Below are 22500 nucleotides of genomic sequence, written 5' to 3'. Positions count from 1 at the left end.
AAGAAGCTTTATGGAAGATTGCATGCTCTCTCTCTCTCTCTCTCTCTCTCTCTCTCTCTCTCTGCTTGACATAAGTGATGAGATTTCTGATGCGTTTCTTTCTGTTTATAGTATGTGCGTAAGCAAAGCGTCAGTGTTTCTTTAACTAAAGCACTTTCTTCGCATTCGTCATTTATAGTATATTTGTATGTTTTTGTTTTAATTACTTATGTTTTTCCTTTCTTAGAACACTATTTTGCCAGATTACCTAAAAGTCACGTTCAGTAAAATTATATTTTCATTATTGTGACATTATTATTATTATTATTATTATTATTATTATTATTATTATTATTATTATTATTATCATTATTATTATTATTATTACTACTACTACTACTACTACTACTACTACTACTACTGTTATTATTATTATAACAACAACAACAACAACAACAACAACAACAACAACAACAATAACGAAACAATAATAATAATGATAATAAAAACAATAATAATATTGTTATCATTGTTATTACTGTTATTACTGTTACTGCTTACCGAAGATCCTGTCTTTGTTTAGCGGCTCCCTGAAGCGCAAGTCAATAAAAACAACAATTGTTCCTCATCCTGGCCAGCCGCGACCCTCGTGGTTCGGCAGTCGTGGTTTTGATCGAACTCCGGATACGAAGCAATTAGCAGCAAACTTATGAGTGGTCGTGATGGAGATAATACATCATCATGAGCTAGAGAAATGCCACACTTTCTCGACCACTGGATATTTGAGGAAAAAACTGTTTTATATACAGCACATTGATCACACCATGTAGTGTCAGACATGTGTAAAATCCTCAAGTTCTGCTGAAGAAGAAAGACGACTGAGGAAGTGAGTAACGAGTGAAGCCCTTCCCGCATCCTGCCACTCCCGATGCCTCCTGCCGCCCTCGCCTCACCAACCCTCCCTTTATACTGTCCCCCAAAGGAGGCGCGTAATTACCGCACTACAAATTAAGCACCTAAGAGGTGGTATGGGTAAAAAAAATCCCAGTTTAGGATAATCAGCGTCGAGATGCCATTAATGCCCCATACTCCTGTCTTGGTCTGGCTACCGTGGGTGCTGCGAGCGTAACCCACGCATCCGAGGCAAACAGTGCTCGCCCTTATGCTCCTCCGTCACTAGGCTCTACAGCAGACTCCAGATCAGGCTTCGATGGGCCGCTGATGAAGTGGGAGAATCGGTCCGAGACTTTAACCTTCTCACTAACTGCCAATTATGCTGGTTAGTCAGACTGTTCCAGTTTAGGTTGAAAATGGGACGGCATTTATAATTTCGACTTTCTTTATGAGACACCGTCAAGAGTTTCTTCTAAACAGTTTTATTGGCAGAGTAAATATTGTGCGTGCGTGTGTGCATGTGTTTATGCAAAATGCGCGAGCGTTGTGAGTGTGTGTGCGTGTGTGTGTGTGTGTGTGTGTGTGTCTAAACCACCGCCGTAAATTAATATGTGATGAGTTGTGAGGTGCTTGTGGCGGTCTGGCTTCCCGCTGCCTGCGAGGATGTTGTTTAGGCAGACGGAGAAGTGGACGTCCCTCCAGCGTTGGGGACAGGCGGAGAAAATCGGGGTTACGACATGGAAAAATTGGTCGCGTGCCTTGCTCAGCAGACGGGAAAGACGACAAACACGTACGTAAATAAAAGAATACGCCAAAGAAAAAGAACAAACAAAGAAGAAAATGTGGACGGGAAGCTGAAAAACCGGTGCTGGGAGTCAGTGAGTGTACCGTCTCGTCTCCTCGGAGTCAGTGACTGTACCGTCTTGTCTCCTCGGGTGGGACGGTTCGTCTGTCGTTCCCTCATCACCATGAACATCATCATAATCATCATCATTATCATCAAGATGCAGTCCTGTCAGCGGAGGCTCGACAGGTAACAAAGAAAGGCTTTTAATTGTCAACCCTCCCCGTATAAAAAACGCATCATATCACATGGGAGTGAGTCGGACGCCGGACCTCTGACCGCCGCGTTTCCGTTCATTCGTAGCCTTGTTATATATCTTCGTGTGCTTCCCTCCCTCCTCTCGCTCGCCAGCTCGCCCCGGCGGCTCAGGTTTTCATTCATTCCACGCACAGTGCCATAAAGCTAAACTTAGAACATTAATCGAAAAGTAAATAGAGTCCTGAGATCCTTGGTGGGCTAAGCTGTGGGTGAGGGCGGCGGGGAGGCTGCGGGCGGCGGGAGGCGGGATGCTATACTTTGTGCCACCACAAAAATGAGATGAATATCAAGAAACCAGATCATTGACTTGCGTTTATGTCAGTCTGGGCTTTAATGGTCATTTATATGTTGATGCCACTCTTGCCATCTTGATCTTGTTTCTCTTGGCAAAAAAGAACCTGACAACTGAAGTCATTTGGAGTTTAAAAAACCGAAACCAATTCATTATACTTTAAAATTCGTCCCTCAGTAAACAACAGCATCCCCGCACACCGCTGTGGCGGCGGAGAGGGGCGGAACGGAGGGCCAAGGACGAGGTGGCGTCTTTGTTCTGTCACTCTGTTTAGTGGATGGCCCACCGCGGCGGCACGAGCCCGGGAGACGTTCCTGTCCGCCTGGCCAAGGCAAAAAGGAATCACCATGATGTTCTACGACAGTGGTTCCCAACCTTTTATGGATCACGGAACTCAGTGAAAATGTTATCATAGCTATGAACTCTCTCCTCAAAAATATTTAAGAAAGACAATGCAGGCACACACACACACACACACACACACACACACACACACACACACACACACACACACACACACACACACATACCTATTAGTTTCTGAATCAAAGCTGAAGTGTTGCGTTACAATTCTCTTCATTCTGCTTCCTTCTTATGTTACGGAAATAAACTCATACTCGTATAATACAACACAAATACTTTACAATGTTTACACAGCGGGCTGCCTTCCATTTGTCCTACTGCTTTTAATGCACATAAAGACAAATAACACCACCACTACCTGATACTAAAGTTTAAGAAAGAAAATAAAAAAAACCCTGCACTACAAAGCTTTGGTAACACACTTAGGACTGGGTGTGAAAATGAGTGAAAGTACCGCAAAGAATAATCTTATATATACACTGAGCAGCAAGACATATCATATAAAAAGAGAACATTAAAACTGCACTAGCATTGTACAATAATTTACAGATACCTCGATCACGTCCTAAAGCTACACCTTGACTCACCTGCGACTCACCTGAACCCCCCGAGACACCTGCTCCCGGTAACAAGACCAATTAAACCCCAATCGTGAACCTCCAGATAAAACATCCATTAAACCTCGTTAAACCAAGGACGTAAAACCTCAGATAAGCCGCTCATTATACCCAATAGACCACTGGATAAAGGCTTTTAACATCAGACCAGGGAGGAGGGGAGACCAGCCAGGGGTTCTTAATTAGTGTGTGTGTGTGTGTGTGTGTGTGTGTGTGTGTGTGTGTGTGTGACGGGAGCAAACGGACACGACTCATGTAAAGGCAACGGAGGCAAGACCTTGAGAATCTCTCCCTTCCCTCACTTGTATTTCTCTCTCTCTCTCTCTCTCTCTCTCTCTCTCTCTCTCTCTCTCTCTCTCTCTCTCTCTCTCTCTCTCAAATCCGTGATACGCATGCACAAACGTAAAAAAACAAACAAACAAGAAGTTAAAGGATTTCTTGTTATTCTCCTCCCCCGAGACAACAAAATCAGAGGAAACACAGGATGCGCGAATCATGATCAAGGTGACATATCAGAAAGGTGAAGGTGAAGAGAACGTCGGAAAGGTGAAGGTGGTGATGGCAAGGTGTCAGGAGGAGAAAGGAGAGGAGGAGGAGGAGTAGGAGGAGGAGGAGGAGGAGAAAGAGGAGGAGGAGTAGACGTCAGATAAAAGCTAGTGATGGAGATGGAGTGAATGAGTGGGCAGGAGATGGGTGAGTGCAAGTGACGTGTTAGTAGGAAAGAAGTAGGTAGTAGAGGAGGAATAAGAAGAGGTACAGGTGTCAGAGAGAGAGAGAGATGGGTGATAAGGAAGTGTGCAGGGAGTTAGATGGAAGAAATGTAGACTAGGCAGAGTGTTTGATGGATGTGGGAAGCAAGGTGACAAATAGTGACAGGCGGTATAGATGGAGGTGCTCGTGTAGGTAAATGACAAGAGGTGGTGGTGATTGTGGTGGTGGTGGTGGTGGTGGTGGTGATAGTGGTGGTGGTGGTGGTGGTAGTGATGGAGGAGTTTTTACGGACCGAGGGTGTTTTTACCACGTCGAGGTCGGGCAAGATGTGGAGTGATACTGTCTGATTCACCTGCGCACCTCAGTCATGTCTCCTGTAGCCGCCATGTCGGGAGAGAGAGAGAGAGAGAGAGAGAGAGAGAGAGAGAGAGAGAGAGAGAGAGAGAGAGAGAGAGAGAGAGAGAGAGAGATTTTCTTATATAAAATTCAAATGAATGGAAAAAGAAACAACAAAACAGTATGGCCTTGGAATGAATAAAGAGTTGAAAGAGAAAAAAATAAATAAATAAACATGTAAAAGAATCCAAATATCAGAAGTATTCCTTTTCACACACACACACACACACACACACACACACACACACACACACACACACACACACACACACACACACACACACACACACGCACACACAAGTTCTGAAGAAACAAAGAGAAGGAGAAAGAGGAAAAAGGTTAGAAATGTCAACAGGTGACCGAGGAGCAAGATTTAAGTAAGAACAAAGCGAAACGCAAGAAAAAATAAACATTCATTTGTATTTTTAATCTACATAATAACGATAATGAAATAAATATATACAAAAGTAATGTGGCAAAAATAAGACAACCGTGAATAGTACTGTTAGACAGAGAGAGAGAGAGAGAGAGAGAGAGAGAGAGAGAGAGAGAGAGAGAGAGAGAGAGAGAGAGAGAGAGAGAGAGAGAGGGAATAGCGTGTGACGTGAGAGTGAGAGTGAAGGGTGTGGACAGACAGCGGCGGCGGCATAACAGTAAGAGTGACAGCAGAGAGTGAGAGTGGAGGACCCGAGGCTTCTAGGAAGAGCGGGCACGGTTATTTTGCTGGTCTCCCATAACATTACCAGCGCCACGACCCTGTGACCCACGCAGCCACACACCCGCCGCTCCGGGGACGCTGGGATTGTGAGCAGTACGTACCACTTAGGCGGTGACTGGTAGCAGGCTGGTGAAAGGCAGAGAGAGGCCCAGTCAGAGGTGACGAACCGAGACAGACATGAGGAGACGGAAAGAACGAACCATGGAAGTGATAAGTAGTGAGGCACGCAGAAGGTTGCACGCGTTTTCGAAAGTGCTTGTTTTGCTTCTCTAATGGAGACAGAAGGTTTAACATTATGAAACCTTTTGATTTTTTTTAAAGGTCGTGACTAAATTTGAAGTTCATTCCGCTGACATGTCATGTATTCATAAAACAATAATTAAACTTTTGTTGAATATTGTTCAAAATTAAAATGCTTGCCCGGGAAGGGACGAGAGCAAGGTGTAAAGGAGCCCCGCGGCGCAGGTCTGGCGCCGCTCCGCTGCCTGTATCTCTGCTGCACGCGAGCCAGCTGTGTATTTCGAACTCTCCGATGAGAACAAGTAATTTAGCAAGATCAAAACACGAACTCCAACACAACAACAATACTGCAGCTGGCTGCCTGTGTTACCTCGTGCATAGAATTCGTGCTGGGAAACATTCTGTCACCTGAATGCATAATCTTAGCGGCCGAGGAAATGATTACCTGACACCCTCGCCCACTGATATTGCAAATGATTTTTTTTCCAACATTGTGTGTCGTCCCGAATGGCCATTAGTACGACGTAACGCAATGACTGATTGACCACTGACAACGAGACGAATAACCCACTTATGTTGTGTGGCATGGCAACGAAACAAGGAGATAAGCTCGTCGATACACCACAGCAAGGTACACCACTTGCAGCACACCAGATTGAGAGCCACATGTCTTCTGTTTTTTTTTTTTTTTTAAATATGACAGTTGGATTAAAGCAAACCAGTAAGAAATCTTTAGCAAGTCTTGAGAAGAGCATGTAAGGATAACTTTCGACGCGCCTTTCCCGGTGGCTTTTAAATGAGTGAGGCGGGAAGGAGGGCGAGGGGATGTGGGGCCACTAATTAATGTAGAGGAGGACAAAGTTTTCAATGAGATGTGTTTGCTCTCGCTATCACCTCGACCCCGGCCTGCTCATCACTCTGCCCCTCCTCCCCTTCTTCAAGAGTTCCTTCTCTTCCAGTTTACCTCTTTCTTCTTCTTCTTCTTCTTCTTCTTCTTCTTCTTCTTCTTCTTCTTCTTCTTGTTCTTCTTACTTCACTATATTTCTCCTTGCTCTCAATATTTGATTCTTTATTGTTGTTCATTAAAGATTTTCATTAAATTACTTTTGATTTGATGGCATGATGATAAACTGCACTTATACTCTTATAACTTCTTCCTTCCTTCCCTCATACCTGCTTTCCTTCGCCCCCCAAAACCAACACGCAGCCTCCCATCTCTCCCAGTGTTGACCTTTTCCTCCATCGTCCCTCCCTCCCTCTGTCTCCTGAGCTGATCCATCTTTTGTCTTTCCCGACCATTCATTTCCTCTCCCCTAACAGCCTCGTATCTCCCGCAGCCTCGATCTCTTTCCTCTCTCTCTCTCTCTCTCTCTCTCTCTCTCTCTCTCTCTCTCTCTCTCTCTCTCTCTCTCTCTCTCTCTCTCTCTCTCTCTCTCTTCTAGCACTCCACCCCTTTCTCTTACTACCGCTCTCCTCTGCTCTCTCTCTCCCTCTCCCTCTCCCTCCCTCCAGCCCTCCCCGGTGTATGATGAACGGCTCTCCCGCACCGTCCCTTCTGGAGTCCCAACCCACCCCCGACGTCCAACGTAAACACTGCGATTTATTACTCCGCCTGCCACCATACATTACCCTGACGGAGGACCCGCTTCTGCCTCCGGTGCTTAAAGGGAGGAGGAGGAGGAGGAGGAGGAGGAGGAGGAGGAGGAGGAAGGGGTTAAGGGAAGAGCAGTAAGGAGGGGAAGGGATGGGAAGAGGACAAGTGGGAAGAGGTGTTACATAAATGTTATTGTTGGGAAAGATGTGTAAACAGACGTGATGAACGAGGGATGGGCTGGAGAGAGAGAGAGAGAGAGAGAGAGAGAGAGAGAGAGAGAGAGAGAGAGAGAGAGAGAGAGAGAGAGAGAGAGAGAATCATATTATTACACTGTAGCAATGGAACAAATGCAAAAAAAAGGAAGACAGGAAAGAGAGAACGATGAAGTGGCGATAAATATGAAGATAGAAAAAAATACTACTACTACTACTACTACTACTACTACTACTATTACTACTACTACTACTACTACTACTACTACTACTACTACTGCTACTGCTACTACTACCACCACCACTACTACCATGAAATCGAAGCAGTAGCAGGAACATAATAACAGGTAATATTAATTTTGATGTACAGTAATTTCTATGAGGAATTTCACACACGTGCTTATTTTTATATTTCCACCGATTGCTATTTTTGACTCCTGCAAGCAAAAAGGAGAGAGGAAAAAAACAAGAAGTGCAGTGAATACCCAAATAGAAAGGCGTCAGCACAACCAATCACACGAACCACTGCCAAGGTACAACAGGGCCACAACAATCCATCACTCATCGTACCGCAAATAAACCTGTTTCCGCGAACCAAAACTGGATCTCTCTCTCTCTCTCTCTCTCTCTCTCTCTCCTTCTCTCTCTCTCTCTCTCTCTCTCTCTCTCTCTTTTATTTATTTACTTTTCTTACCTTTTCCTTTATATCTGCTCACTCACGTGCCGCTTTCTATTTCTCTATAATATACTTTCACCGTGCTTATGTTTTCCTTCCCCTGCAATTATTATTCTCTCACCGATGCTGTGTGTGTGTGTGTGCGTGTGTGCTTGGGCGGATTTAGGAGTCCTTTACGAGGTCGTTCACAGCGTTAGTCTCGGCCTTCACGAGGTGGCTCGCGGCAGGTCTTGACGCTTGCTCTCGTCTCGTCTGGCAGGGATCCGTCACCCAGTAGTTTGGAGGCGATCTAGGTGTGTTGAGCTAGCTTAGAAACTCACACGTATAGTTAAGCCCCTTACTTGCACAACACTACCAGCGCAACAGTGTGTGTGTGTGTGTGTGTGTGTTGTTTTCCTTGCGCCACAAATACTCCTTGAATGAATGCCGCATCTCAGATTCTGACAGAGGGTTACGATGGGTCACGCAGCAGCGGGGCGTCGTGACTGGCGCCCACGGGGAAGGTGATAAAGGGGGAAAGAGGAAGGGGCTGGTGGGCGGGCGGGTAGGTGTCAGGGGTTCCTTGGCCGCTGCGCTGAGATACAGCGAGTAGAAGGCCGCGATGCGTCGAGTTTTCGTGTCCGTTTATCACCTTAGTAATTTTCTGGGTTCTGGGCAGCAGCTGTGGGCGCTTAATTAACACGCACGCTACTTTTGAGCATTGCGTGCACACAAGGCCGTGAAGGATAAGCCACTCACTGCCTTGTTCTGTTAGTGTTTGACCAGTTTTTGGGATCTAGAAGGTGACGTTCATTCGCCTGCTTCTAACAAGACTTGCATATATAAATAAGTAAATAAGTAAATACGTAAATTGCGCATCTAAAACACACACACACACACACACACACACACACACACACACACACACACACACACACACACACACACACACACGAATGTCGCAGGTCAGGTCAAAAACTTTACCCTCACAATCCCAATTACCTATAGGTCCACTGGTGCTGTGTTCTGAGATGCCTCCGACTGTGTGTTCCCGAAGCGCCTTAGCCTCCCAGCCACGTGAAGCGCACGACACAGGGCATCCGTGGAATGTCTTTTTTGGTGTTGAGTCTTAACTAGGGATTCTGAAAATTTCTAACGTTTTCGAGGAGACATTTTAATGCCCCGCGAGAGACAAAGTGCGACGCAGCGCGGCGCTTGTCGATTAGTCGATCTTCCTGTGAGTGCCTACAAGGATCAGACGCCTAAATCGGCTCAACACACGACGCCGCAGGGAGTCTGCCGCTCCCTTGGCGCCACTTCCCTTCCCCTCCGCACCCAAACACGGCCCGGCTCATTCCCCCTCCCCTAGCGAGCACCCAGAGCCAACTTGACTTCTCTTATAGGGAAGAAACGTAGCAGCTCTGAAAATACGAGGCAGCGATAGGAGTGGAGATTAGAAGTGTGTGTGTGTGTGTGTGTGTGTGTGTGTGTGTGTGTGTGTGTGTGTGCACGTCTGCGCATGCCTGACGGTATCAACAACCTATTTGGAAATATTATCGTAAAATAACAAAATAATAAAAAATAAAAAAATATCGTAAAACATCAAACAAAAAGCATCAAGAATGTTTCATAATTGTTACTAAAAAAAAACAAAAAAAAAACAATAATTTTCAGCCCACTGGACACTTTCTAGCGCCGTTCAGCCTTCACCTATAACCTCAAGGCGACCAGGTGCGCGTAATAGTTAAATCACATTTTATTTGATATTCTCTAATTATTTCCGAGACTGAGGAAAATAATCTCACCTTGCTGATGCAGGCGGGCCATAACTAGGCCGGGCGGGACAGGACACATCTATAATCACCTAACTTGACTTGCTACTCCCCTAACTAATCCCTAATTGCATCTGGGCGTCTGAAGTAACACCTCACACGAACCTGCTCAATGATAATTAGCTCATCTCAACCGTGGGACTTGCACATCCCATTAGGCGGACACGCCCTTGCTGATACACTCCCTTATTAAGCTTTTTTTCCACCACGAATTCGTTCTTCAAGGCTAAGAGGGAGGGAGAAGAGGTGCCAAAAAGAGACTTGAGGAGCTAATGACTGATAAATGAAGAGATACAACAGTAAGGCACCGCCGCTGCCGCTGTGCTGGGCGGGGCCAGTAAGTGGCTTCATATTAGTTGTAAATTATCTGATCCCAATCCGTCTACGGCGCGTCTCGTAATGACTCCACGAAGCTAATGTTCCCAAATTTACCGTTTAATGACCTGATCATCCTCTGATGCGTGTCTTGACTCGTGATGGAATTAATTGCATTAATGCAATGACGAATTAGATATTCATCGTTGTCAGAGTTACACAGACGGTTAAGTAAGTCAAATTATGTATCTTTACATTGAATTGTAGTTATTATTTTGATAAAACAATAGAAATAATATAAAATTATGCTGAGCAGGGTAAGACGCTCAGTGATCTTGGTTTTTCAGCGGAGTGGTGAGGAAGAAGTAACCCTTTGGCTATACAATCATGTATTCTCATTATAATAATGAGTACTATTCTTATCTGTCTCATCGTCATCGTTATTGTTGTTGTTGCTACACCTCATTCTCGTGGTGCGATAATGTATCTCGATTACTTCATCCCTAAAAATCGTAAAGAAGACAATGATGTTTTGACACCGCTAAGAGATGGAAAGGTGGTGGTGGTGGTGGTGGTGGTGGTGGTGTGTGTGTGTGTGTGTGTGTGTGTGTGTGTGTGTGTGTGTGTGTGTGTGTGTGTGTGTGTGTGTGTGTACTTAGTATACGAGAGAATAATGAAAAAAAAAAGACAACTTTCTTGCCGTACAAGATGAAGTGTGCTGAGTCCACATTCCATAAAAACCTACACAAATACAGACAAACTGCCTTTGACCACTCCTTTTAGTTTATATAATTTTCAGCAACAGTCTAAAAAACAAGCTGCGAACTGTGAATGTCTCCATCTTCACTTGAATGGAACACTATTGTATGGAGTAGTCAGACAGTGTTCTGGATCGGGATTAGCGTGGTAGCGGCCTGAGTGTAACAAAAGGCGGTCCGGGGGTGTTACTGTTTTAGGGATATTTCCTCATTAGCTTAATAAAATGTCTGTATGTATATTTTGCAACGAAGTCATAGGAGTGGAGGTGAGTGTAGTGATGGATTGACCGTGGCCTGTGGAGGGGGCAGGTGTGAGAGTACCCATGGTGTCATCCGGTGGGTTCCTTTCACCCCCTGACAAGTTGACGACAAGTGTGGATATGGTTATCTGTAATCTCAGTCGTCAACAGTGCATGTGATATGCGTCTGTCTCTTTTTTTTTTTTTTTTTTTTTTCTTTATGAAGTAATGCAGAAAAATCTCATCCTCATTATATATCTTTTTTTTTTTTTTTTAATGCAAAGTCAATAAGTATATTTACATATGTATTTCATTAATATGTTGGGAAAGTGTTGTATTTGTAGTGTTGTCTCGACGTGGATAGCAAACAGCTGATAACATTTTGCGAAAGGGAGGAATTGCCATGAAATTATTTCTCCATAATCAACTTTTATCAAATGACTAGCAAGCAAAAATGTTATATCGACAGCGGTTAATTTATATGAACACTCAGCTCACAATAAACAGTATTTATTGCTGCAATTTAAATTACACTCGGGGCAAAGTATCCTTATTTAATTATTTAGTGAGCAGTTCTTTTTTTTTGCGTGCGGGACTCATAAAATAGAATGGGGTTGTCATGATGTATATACAACATCAAATTTCTGTTGATTATTCATTTACGTCATAAATTACTTATTCACGTTCCTTCCTTGCTTCATAGAAGTCATTTTACATTGCAAATATTTAGTGGCGTATCGATAAGACTAGTGTACTATAATTACTTGCATGTAAATCTGAATATTAACATGGATAAAATCATCGTAAATATGCAGAACAGCAATAAGTACATACTCGTACATACAGAAATCAGCACGTCAAATCAATACAGCAGTAAGCGTGTGGCGACGTCTCATCATTTTTCACCACTTGGTTTCCCTGCAACTGAGCCGACTAATTGGCTTGCTGGCTTACCTGTAATAATGATGCACGGAGCCGCTGTCATCCGATTGGCTGGATAAGACCAATGCCAAAACCACTGGGGTGCCAGTGGAGTGGCAGTGCTCCGCTTCCCTCGAGGGGCACCAACTTCTCAGCGAGCTACTTAAGCTGAGGACTACCCGTACCTGAAAGCAAAAAAGAACAAACATATAAAATCTGAGACCTGTAAGACGTGCCCACATGGCGGTTCGTTGACAAACAGGTGGTGGGTGTGATAAAGGTGGAGGGTTCAGTGTTAGGAAAGATGAGGGAATCCTGCCCGATAGTTTGGTGTTACGTTGTGAGGAGCGGTCTCCTCTGGCCGGGGGACAGGTGCACAGAAATGCTACTAATAAATTTCTAATCATGAACAGGAAAAGGAGGAAAGGAAGGATTATAGAAGAGGAAAAAGGAGGAGGAGGAGGAGGAGGAGGAGAAGGAGGAGGAGGAGCAGGAGGAGGAGGAGGAGGAGGAGGAGGAGGAGGAGGAGAAGGAGGAGGAGGAGCAGGAGGAGGAGGAGGAGGAGGAGGAGGAGGAAGAGGACGAGAAAGAGGAAGAGAAAGAGGAAGAGGAAGAGAAACACGAAAACTTTAGCTCATAGCAACGATTAATATATTTATCACGCTCAAATTTATCGTGCATGCATGGGGTCCCACCAGCAAATAAGGAGGGTACGTAGGTAAGGAGGAGGGGAGAAGGGGGGGGAGGGAAGGAGGCGATTCTTAGTCAAACACGTGATCCCATTTTTCAAGACCTTGGACGTGAAATTAATTGGTGGCTCTTGAGCTCAATTGACTTACAAGCCCAAAATGAGTCAAGAGAATAAGGAGAAAAATATCAAGTAAATAAATAAGCAGGGTCAGCGTCGTGACGTGTCGCTCCCCGCTGGGTGCTAAATGAGCCTCGTTTGCCGCGCGATTAATGGCGAGAAGCACGACAACGTCACTTAAGATCCTCGTGGCTGATATGATGCCGAGTAAGTTCACTAACAGTGGTGTCGTGGCCAGGCCGAGGAGGAGACGCACTCCGCCTCTCTAAACAAGTCATTCATTGCTGCTCCCACCGGGCCACGCTTCTCCCGCTTCGTGCTGCTTTAGAGGAACACATTTTTTACCGTATAATTTCGCGTTGAGTTTTCTTCCTTATATATATATATATATATATATATATATATATATATATATATATATATATATATATATATATATATATATATATATATATATATATATATATATATATATATAGAGAGAGAGAGAGAGAGAGAGAGAGAGAGAGAGAGAGAGAGAGAGAGAGAGAGAGAGAGAGAGAGAGAGAGAGAGAGAGAGAGAGAGAGAGAGAGAGAGAGAGAGAGAGAGAGAGAGAGAGAGAGAGAGAGAGAGAGAGAGAGAGAGAGAGAGAGAGAGAGAGAGAGAGAGAGAGAGAGAGAGCTAAGTTTGGTCCAAATAACGGACCAAATGGGACACACATAACTTTGGAGTGGGGCGTGTTTCAGTTCTGTTGAAAATGTAATAAATATTGAATTGTATACATCTATTACAATACCTAATAATCATGTTCAGTACATAAAGTGTCACTTGATGAAATGCCTGGTACGTTGAGGCCAATGTTCGACTCATCATGGAAATGTTTATATCTTATTTAACGCACAAATATCATGATGAAGGCGGCTTTCTTTGATGAAAATTTGCACAGTCCAGCGTTAAATACTAGGAAATATATGCTGAAAGGAAGGGAAAGCATAAAATAAAAATTTCGATGACACTTTACATTCGGCAGACAGGTGATAATGAATGAATCTATAGTGATGTAGGGAGTCACATGTGTTGCACGGTTTGTTAATGGAACGCTCTGTACACTTAATAAAAAAAATCCTTAAGAGTCCTGCGAAATTGAAACATTGCGAAATGAAAAAATAAATACCAATACTGATTTTTCACTGGCTGACGAATTACCCAAAGCATTAACCAGCGAGAAAATGGGGAACGGAAGAAGGAAGGAGGGGGAAGGGAGATGTAGAGGTGGCGGCGAGAGGTGTGAAGTCTTCCCGCCACCTACCTGAGCTGCGTCATACCAGGTAAACAGGAAAATTAAGAGGTCGCCAGGCAGGTGCGCGGCCTCCACAGATCTGGTGTTCTGTTCCGCCGCCGCCACGACCCCACTCATGGATCAGGGTTAAATAAATAGCATGGCATCCAGAGAGAGGGAGACCGCTACCAGATAATCCCCGTAAGCAGTATAACCATATACTTGGAGAATACAGGCCGCGTCATCAAGTTCACTTTGGTAGCCAACAAGCCCCAGTATCGCTATGAAAGAGTTGGAACATAGTCCTTCCTCGCAACTTTCATAAAAAAAAAAAAAAAAAGTCACACAGGAAACGAGGGTACTTTTGCAATAAATGTGTAAAACTTGTGTACTTCAGTTTCTAAATAATAGCAAAATGTTTTCTTAAGGAATGATGGTGAAGATAAATTTAGTCATTATGCACAGCTGCGACGAACCGGTTTGCATGAAGGTCAGCTGTCAATGAACGACTGATGCTGCATTGCATTATGGACCCACACGATGTGACTCTCGTACCTCGATGTCAACTTTTTCCCCCCCCCCCTTTTTTTTTATAATGATCTGAGCGGGTATCTCGAAATAAGACCTCGAGGGAAGCATATAAAGAACATTCTATGAAGTCTGGGGACGACACGAGGAGGCGGCGTGCGAGGGGCGGCGAATCAGCACCTCGGTGACCTGTCCCGTGGCAGCAAAAACATGATCAGGGTGAGAAAGTCAGCCGTAAACCCGTCACTCCAAGTCGTTTTCTGGAGATAAGTGGACCCAGAGCCATGTTATTTTATCACCTTCACCGGAGAGGAGAGGAGAGGAGCAGTGCCACAGGGTGAGAGTAGCTAGGGGGGAGGGAGAGAGATACTGAGGTGCTGACGTAAACAAAATAGCAGTAAAATAATCACAGGTATTTAGCAATCTGTACATTGAGCGAGTCATGCCAACACTAAATACTATAGTGTGGTGTAGGAGGAGAAGGAGAAGGGGGAAGAGGAAAGGAACGACGAGAACAGTGAAGGGCATCAAAAGGCAAATGTGTGTGGCGGTGTGAAAATGGGAGGAGAGAGTCGAAGAAGAGATGTAGGAGTGTAACGAAGGAGTAAGCACAAGGAGGACTAAACAAAGGATACAGAGGAGTGGTGGTGGTGGTGCTGAAGAGGAGGAGGAGGAGGAGGAGGAGGAGGAGGAGGAGGAGGAGGAGGTGTGCCACTAGGGAACAATTGAGTGAACAGATTAGGTTCGTTCGTCAACGGGTCGGGAGGGAGTCGTGTAAGGATGGCTTTGCCCTGTGGTGTGCGTGCGTGTGTGTGTGTGTGTGTGTGTGTGTGTGTGTGTGTGTGTGTGTGTGTGTGTGTGTGTGTGTTGCTGCCAGCCGTCATCACCATCTTCCTCATCCTCTTCCCTCTCTTATGTTTCTCCCTCCACCTCCCATTCCTCCGTGCTGCTGTTGTCATATGTCTCTCTCAGTCTGTCTCTGTCTCTTCATCCACCCGCTTTCATATTGTATCTTCTTTCATTTTATTTTTTTATATATTACAATGCTTCTCCTGATCACGTTAGTCGTCGCGAAGTTCACGCGAGAAAACATAAAAAAGAGGTTGGGAAATTTTCTTTATTATCAAAGGAATTTTTTTTTTTTAATACAAAGTGCACACACACACACACACACACACACACACACACACACACACACACACACACACACACACACACACACACACGGCTTCTAATAACATGTAAGTATGCCAATCCTTTGTCAGTAGGAGCACCGACCTTCTCTCAGCACCGTGGTATCTACAGTCGGCGCCTCTCGACGTGATCGCGGTGAGCAGCGCGGGACAATCTTGCGTGACTATTATTTTTGCATATTACCCAGCGCGGGAGACCGCCCGGGGAAAAATGACTATATGGCAACATTTCGAATTCTTGGCCGTTAATTTAAATGACAACAGCTGTCAGTGTTGATTACGTTTGTCTTGAGTGGTCGTGTTTCTTCTCGCACGTGCCACCACCCGTACTGCCTCCGCGACCTACTGCAAGGATTATTAAACAGGCTCGTAATATTTCCCGTCATGTCAAAAGCTTACACAAGTGAGGATAATATTGTGCGAGTGATCGAGTGCTATAAATTAGGCCTCAGCACCAAGGAAATAAGTCATCAGACCGGTGTGAAGCCAGTGACAGTGCGCCGCCTCATTGTTAAATTTAAGTCCTCGGGAGAGCGTGAGATTCCTCACCACTTACATGGTGGTGGGTGGCGCCCAAAGATTAGTGGCAGGACTCTGGCCCACATCAAGCGTCAGCTAGACCAAAACCCTCACCTCACAGCAAGACAGCTTAAGGAACAGAATCCCATGCTCCTCCAGGATGTTAGTGTGCGTACCATCCAGAAGAATATCCAAACCAAGCTAAACTATCGAAAAATGCGCGCTCGTAACAAGCCTTTTGTTTCCGAGGTGCATCGGAAAAAGAGGCTGGCTTTCGTTCAGAAATACAGTTCATGGACTTTAGATGAGTGGAGGCGTGTCTTGTGGACTGATGAAGCCACGTTCAGGGTCAGTGACACGAAAGGGAAGAAGGTGTGGCGCCGGAAAGGCTCTGACCCGCACGATCCCAAGTTCACCGCCAAGTCTGTGAAGCACCCTCCCTCCCTCATGGCGTGGGGTGCGTTCTCTTACGGGGGCGTGGCTGACTTACACATCTTCCCTAAGGGTCAGTCAGTCACCAAAGATGTGTATCTCAGCTTGTTAGACAGTCGTCTGGCTGACTGTTTCGCAGCGACTGGTGGTGAGGTGCTGCAGCAGGACGGCGCTCCGTGCCACACCGCGCACATCGTCAAAGAATGGCTTGTTTCAAGCCAAGTGGAATGCATTCCAGACTGGCCAGCTAACAGCCCGGACATGTCACCCATCGAAAATCTGTGGGGCATCGTGAAGTGCAAGCTGAGAAACGAGGACACATCAACATTGCCCAAATTAGAATGTGCACTTCGTCGGGCGTGGAGCAGTGTGTCACAAGAAACTGTGGAGAAGCTGGCAGACTCTCTCCCCAGTCGCTTGATGGAGGTACGAAAACGGAAAGGCTACCCCATCAGTAAATAGGAGGTTAGTTAATATGTATTCATAACAAGTATCAATTTCTCATGTCTTGTAGTTTGGCCATTTTCAGGAACAGAAGTAATTTTACGCACATTGTTTTGCTCGCGATCACGTCGAGAGGCGCCGACTGTACTGGAGCATCTCAGCCGAGTGAAGCAGTGGCTCGTCGACTCCCACGACAAACATCTTAGAAAAACACCCCTAACACCACTGCCACAGGCGCGTGTCATCCTCTGGCCAGCTCACCTAACGGGCCCAGGGTCGAGAAGCCTCTCAGATCCCTCCGTCCACACCCTCCCTCGCCGCCTCTTTAGCCCAAGAAAGAAAGAAAAATAAATAGAAAGTGGATAGGTGAGGCGGGTGTGGAAAAGAAAATTCGTTCATGTCCATCAGCTATTTCGTGGCTAACCGAATCGATGCCGTCTATCATGCTTCCTTCGCCGGCCAGTATTACTGTGGTGTAATTCAATCCAACAGAGGCCATCTTTGTGAGCCTCACGTTACCGAAGAAATCTCGTGCTGACATTCTGATCTGTCTCGAGTATAACCTGACGTGACCCGAGTTGCTCTTCCCGACACGTGGCTTCCTCTTGTGATCAGAGGGCATTGTTTTCTATGATGGCATTATTTTCTTATTTTCTTTTCTGTTATGGTTACATATGTTATAAGCGGAAAAGTAGAAAAAGCGGAATATAAGAGGAAAAACAGATACGTGAACAGTTAGACGAAGGGTCACTGAGGATGAAGCAACCTGCGATTGTGAACTGACAGCGTCATTCTTTTCATATCATCCAAAAAATGTTCGTTACAGTTTGGTATATTGTCAGAAAATAACCAAGCGAAAAATCCTGATAAGTGGAAAAGCTTAAACGTGAACAGCAAGGTAGACAGAGAATGATTCAGGAGGGAACATTCGTACATACTGTGCATTTGACAACTAAATAGTTTACTTGGCAAGGTATGCTGCTGAAATATTTTGTCGCGTTCTTAATATTTCACGAGAACACAATAACATGCTAAGGATATCAACAATACATATCGCGATAAATATGAGACATGCATGAATTATCAGGACCACTCGATGGCTTTTCAATGTTGTGTTGGCCAGGAGTCAAGCACCACGCGGAAGCTGGTCATTGGTGAGTCGCGGCTTGATGTATAATGAAAGTTTTAATGTCATATATCAAACACTTCAACGGCAACATTTCATTAGCGCGTTGGTTAATATATTCATTCTATGTATTCTTGTTTAGCCGTAATGGAAAACAATGAAAGTTCCAGCGTTGTATATCAAAGATTATAATAACAAAATTATATTGGTTCGTTGGTTTATATATTAATTCTATGTATCCTGTCGTGTGATCGTGATGGAAAACAATGAGTTTGTCAGACATGGTGTAACAGTAATACGGTAAACACAATAAATAAGAATTTCACTTTAAAAGTATATTAAGTCAGAACAATAAATAATAACAATGATGTTACTGTATTTTATTGTAGTGCTTGTTCAGTTATAATGCACGGGTTGCTGCACATGTAATATACGTATTTAATAGTTTTATTTGACAAGGCAGTAGCGGAAAATGTGCTTGCGTTGATTTCGTTGCACGTTTCGTTTGCGTTGACCAATGATCTCCATGAAGAGCAATAATTCGCACGACTACACAGTCATGAAGCACGGGAAAAAGTGACGGCGATAGGTGACCTGGTAATGAGAACATACACACACACACACACACACACACACACACACACACACACACACACACACACACACACACACACACACACACACTCAAAGACCGAGCGGAGCATCAAAAGTAGCAGATTAACAACAAGGTCAACACTCCTGGTTTCCGCTGTGTCTCTGCATGAGTATACACATTCAGTCCCCACAGAGATCAAGACATCTCCATTATGCATGTTGTACATTTAGGGCGTTGCTCGTTTTAGTTCTTTCTGGAGAGGTGCCATATGTCTCCGTTCTTGCGGCGAAAAAAAAAAAAAATCAATCAATCACTCAATCTTTCTGAAGAATTAACCTGCAAATCCGCTCACTGTTCTTGACAACTCAAGATTTATCGGTAAGCGCAATAAGACTGATGACTCACGCTGCGCCTCGCCCCGCAATTCTTTCTATACTTTAAGACGAAAAGTTGGTGGTAAAATGGTTTACTATTAAGAGTTGCTTTATATAAATAGAGAATTATTGTTCATTCTTCGAAATGTATTGCAATAATGAAATTCCATAAATTGTACAATTACTTAAAAATTTCTCTGTATTTATTATTCCTCCGTAAAGAGAGAGGAGAGAGAGAGAGAGAGAGAGAGGAGAGAGAGAGAGAGAGAGAGAGAGAGAGAGAGGAGAGAGAGAGAGAGAGAGAGAGACAGAGAGAGAGAGAGAGAGAGAGAGAGAGAGAGAGAGAGAGAGAGAGAGAGAGAGAGAGAGAGAGAGAGAGAGAGAGAGAGAGAGAGAGACCGACTTTTGTAGGCTTCTTACTAAAACTGATTAGCTCTAGCAACCGATTATTATCAATGATTTTTTTTTCTTTTCTCCCCCACCTCAGTGACGGAGACCAAAGTGGAGGAAGGTGAAGGCCAGACAGAGCTGAAGTCGTGTGAAGGCGGCGTGGTGGCCAACAGTAAAGCGGTGACGGCTGCCATCTCCCCCGCCCCGACTCTCCATCCTCCCCTCTCTCCCAACCCCGGCATCCACTCGGGCAACCCCCTTCACTGTGCCGAAGGGAGAGAAGGTGAGCCTCATGGTGCGTATATCAACACTTTTCTTTTATGCAATCCCCAATTGTGTGTTTGTGTTGTTGCGGGGGTTGTGTTGTTTGGTTTTGTATTGTGCGTGTTGGGTGCGGGGAGGTAGAGGGTGCACGAATTCCTTATGTATACTCATGCTTTGCTTGAACGCTTTATAGCATCACAATTTTTCTTATGTATATTTTTTCTTTTTATGTAAGAGTAGACAAGTTGGGAAGCTGCTTACATGTCTAATTTTTTTTCGCTCTTATACTCTCGATATTTCTTTTAAAACTAAGATTTCTTACCTACGAAGCACATAATTGTAAGTGTTTTTGATTTATTCTGTATGTTGGTCAGCCTCACGACTGGGCCTATACTTTTTTGCATCGTTCAATGTTGACTTTTTTTATAGTTTAAATTGCTGAAATCTTCCATATACTCTAACAGGATCTTCGTAATGCACGCTTTTACTCTCTATTCATGTGGAATAAAATATACCTCATAGAGCTCAGTAGGGTTGTTCATGTACTTTTCCTTCATACATGAATACAAGATATTCACCACACAGGTGAATTCACATTGGCATCAATGTTTACATCAGATTATGAATTAAAATTCTACACCAGATGAACTTAAACGAACCATTTCATGTTTGATATTGTGTAAAAAAAAAAAAAAGCAAATCGATTTGATGTTTTCTCTTGATTTACTTCTTTTCTTTTTTAAGACAAAACGTCAATAAATATGAACGCTTTTCCTCAAAACATTTACCACGACTATCTTCAGTCTTTTAAAAGATACTCGCTGTTATGCAAGCGGTCTCCATAAAGCAATATATATAAGCCCGTTCATTGACTATTGCGTATGATTATGTTTCACAATGGATGATGACTTGAACATACCAATCACAGGGTGAATAGAAAGGATGGCATGAGAGCTGAGACTCGAAAGGCAGATGCATTTTTTTCTTATAATACCGTCAAATTGCATGTTTTCACATTTCTCCAATACCAGCGACAAAACAACAATAACGGCCAACTGCATGCCTTGCGCACCTGATGACGATGCGCGGGAGAAAGTACTGACAGCTGACCTATATATAGTTATTTGCATGACCTCTATAAAACTATCTGCATGATCTATATAGAAATACATTTACCCGACACTTTTTAGAATAAGGTCAACGTCTACCCTCCAGAGTGACTGCGCCGTGTCTCTACCGTCGGCAAAACCTAAGATCTGGTCGCTGGCAGACACAGCAGCATGCAAGACTCCTCCACCCACCGGAGGAGTCGGCGGCCCGCCTGGCAGTGGCTGGCTGGCGGGAGGCACAACCTTCCCCCTGCCGCCCACCATCCCTCCAGCCCAGCAGCAATACCCGCACAGCACACGATTCAACCACCTCATGTCTGGCGTCAACCCCTCACAGTACATGGGCGGATACAGGTGTGTTGCGCCGAATATCTTTTATTGATTTTGCTGAATAGTTAACATTACATAATCCACTTTTTTCGTTTGTATCATCGCCTTATTTCTACTTAGTAATTAAAGTAAATCTAAACCACTTTTTTTTTTTTTTCTCACACCAACTGGTCCAACTCGTATACCATTTTCGTTATAATGAGTATTCTGGATTTTACTGTATACATCTATAACTCATTACCGTTACCTGGTGTTATCCGGCAATATTGATCCTTGCCAGTACAGAGTTGCTGGGCGGTGTTGTGTCAGTGTTTCACCAGTTGTCACTCAGACTTGCAATATGTCGCTGACTCTTCATGTCATTGTCTCAGTGACGGAGTGGGCACCGACACGCCCCCCCAGACACCGCCCAACGTGAAAGGCCAGCAGGGCCAGCAGGGGCAGGGAGCAGGGCTACTGGGCTCAAGCAGCTTCCTAGGTGGATCCTCCTCCGGCAGCTACGGCAGCAATATGGGCGGCCTTTCCTCCTGCTCTCGTGGCTCCACAGCGCCTCTGTCAGCTCAAGGAGTGGGCGGCGGTGCCTCTGTGGGAGCTGAGGCGGCTCTCCACCAGAGATATCAGGGCAATGTCTCCCACGCCGCCACCCATGGCACCAATACAGCAACCTCGCTCTCCAACACCGCCTTCACGCCTGTCTACAAGAAGTTAGTAGTAATTGCATTTTCGCTTCAAGAAAATATTGATCCAGACATTTAAGTGAAATTTACTTGAAATGTTAACCTTTGGTGCCACAAGAAGCGCAGACATCTGTGACTCAGATGTGTGAAGGCCTGGGCACGCCTGCTCCGCTCGGTGTCTTAACCTTTGGTTCTCATTCCAGTACCCAGCAGGGAGGCCAGCAGGTACCCCAACAGACGCCGCAAATGGCGACTCAACAGCAGATGCCATGCCAGCAGGCGCAGCAGGTACAAGGGGGCCCCGTCACAGCAGGACCCTACGTGTCGTGAAGCCAGTGTAATCAGCAGGTAGGTGAGGACATGTCTACGGCCGCCATCTGCATTCATCCCCGGTGGCGGCTCCTCAGTAGGAGGGTTGCCCTAATTGCCATTAATAACGTAGTATAAAGTGCCGGCAACGATTACCTCCCGGATTACCTACAGACTTGCTATACCCGACGAGCACAGGAAAGAATACGCACGAGTCGAATGTTGCGCCATGTCGGTGGGACGGGCGGGCGTGGCAGCGACACCTCCCGAGCCAGGCTGATCTCACTGGCAGAGTCGCTCCACAA

At 44.9% G+C, this 22500-nt stretch overlaps 1 protein-coding gene and 1 long non-coding RNA gene across 3 annotated transcripts in view; one reads left to right on the top strand and one right to left on the bottom strand.

The window, feature by feature from the left end:
* Positions 1-12200, bottom strand: part of LOC135089374 (uncharacterized) — a 68884-nt gene extending 56684 nt beyond the window's left edge. The window contains exon 1 of one of the 2 annotated variants that reach the window (XR_010261485.1): positions 11872-12200. This is a non-coding gene — a long non-coding RNA (uncharacterized LOC135089374). Of the gene's footprint in view, positions 1-540; positions 2772-11871 lie in introns of those variants that run through there. The other variant, XR_010261484.1, reaches the window with a different exon arrangement.
* LOC135089364 (homeobox protein araucan-like) overlaps positions 1-22500 on the top strand; it is a 137554-nt gene that overhangs the window by 106354 nt on the left and 8700 nt on the right. The window contains exons 6-10 of the mRNA XM_063984932.1: positions 19604-19722; positions 19760-19789; positions 21025-21233; positions 21581-21913; positions 22090-22234. Of these exons, the coding sequence (XP_063841002.1) occupies positions 19604-19722; positions 19760-19789; positions 21025-21233; positions 21581-21913; positions 22090-22216 (818 nt within the window). The 3' untranslated portion in view covers positions 22217-22234. The remainder of the gene's footprint in view (positions 1-19603; positions 19723-19759; positions 19790-21024; positions 21234-21580; positions 21914-22089; positions 22235-22500) is intronic.

Source organism: Scylla paramamosain, chromosome 3 (genome assembly GCF_035594125.1).
Source record: "Scylla paramamosain isolate STU-SP2022 chromosome 3, ASM3559412v1, whole genome shotgun sequence".
Lineage (NCBI taxonomy): Eukaryota > Metazoa > Arthropoda > Malacostraca > Decapoda > Portunidae > Scylla > Scylla paramamosain.
This window is presented reverse-complemented; position numbering and strand designations above follow the sequence as displayed.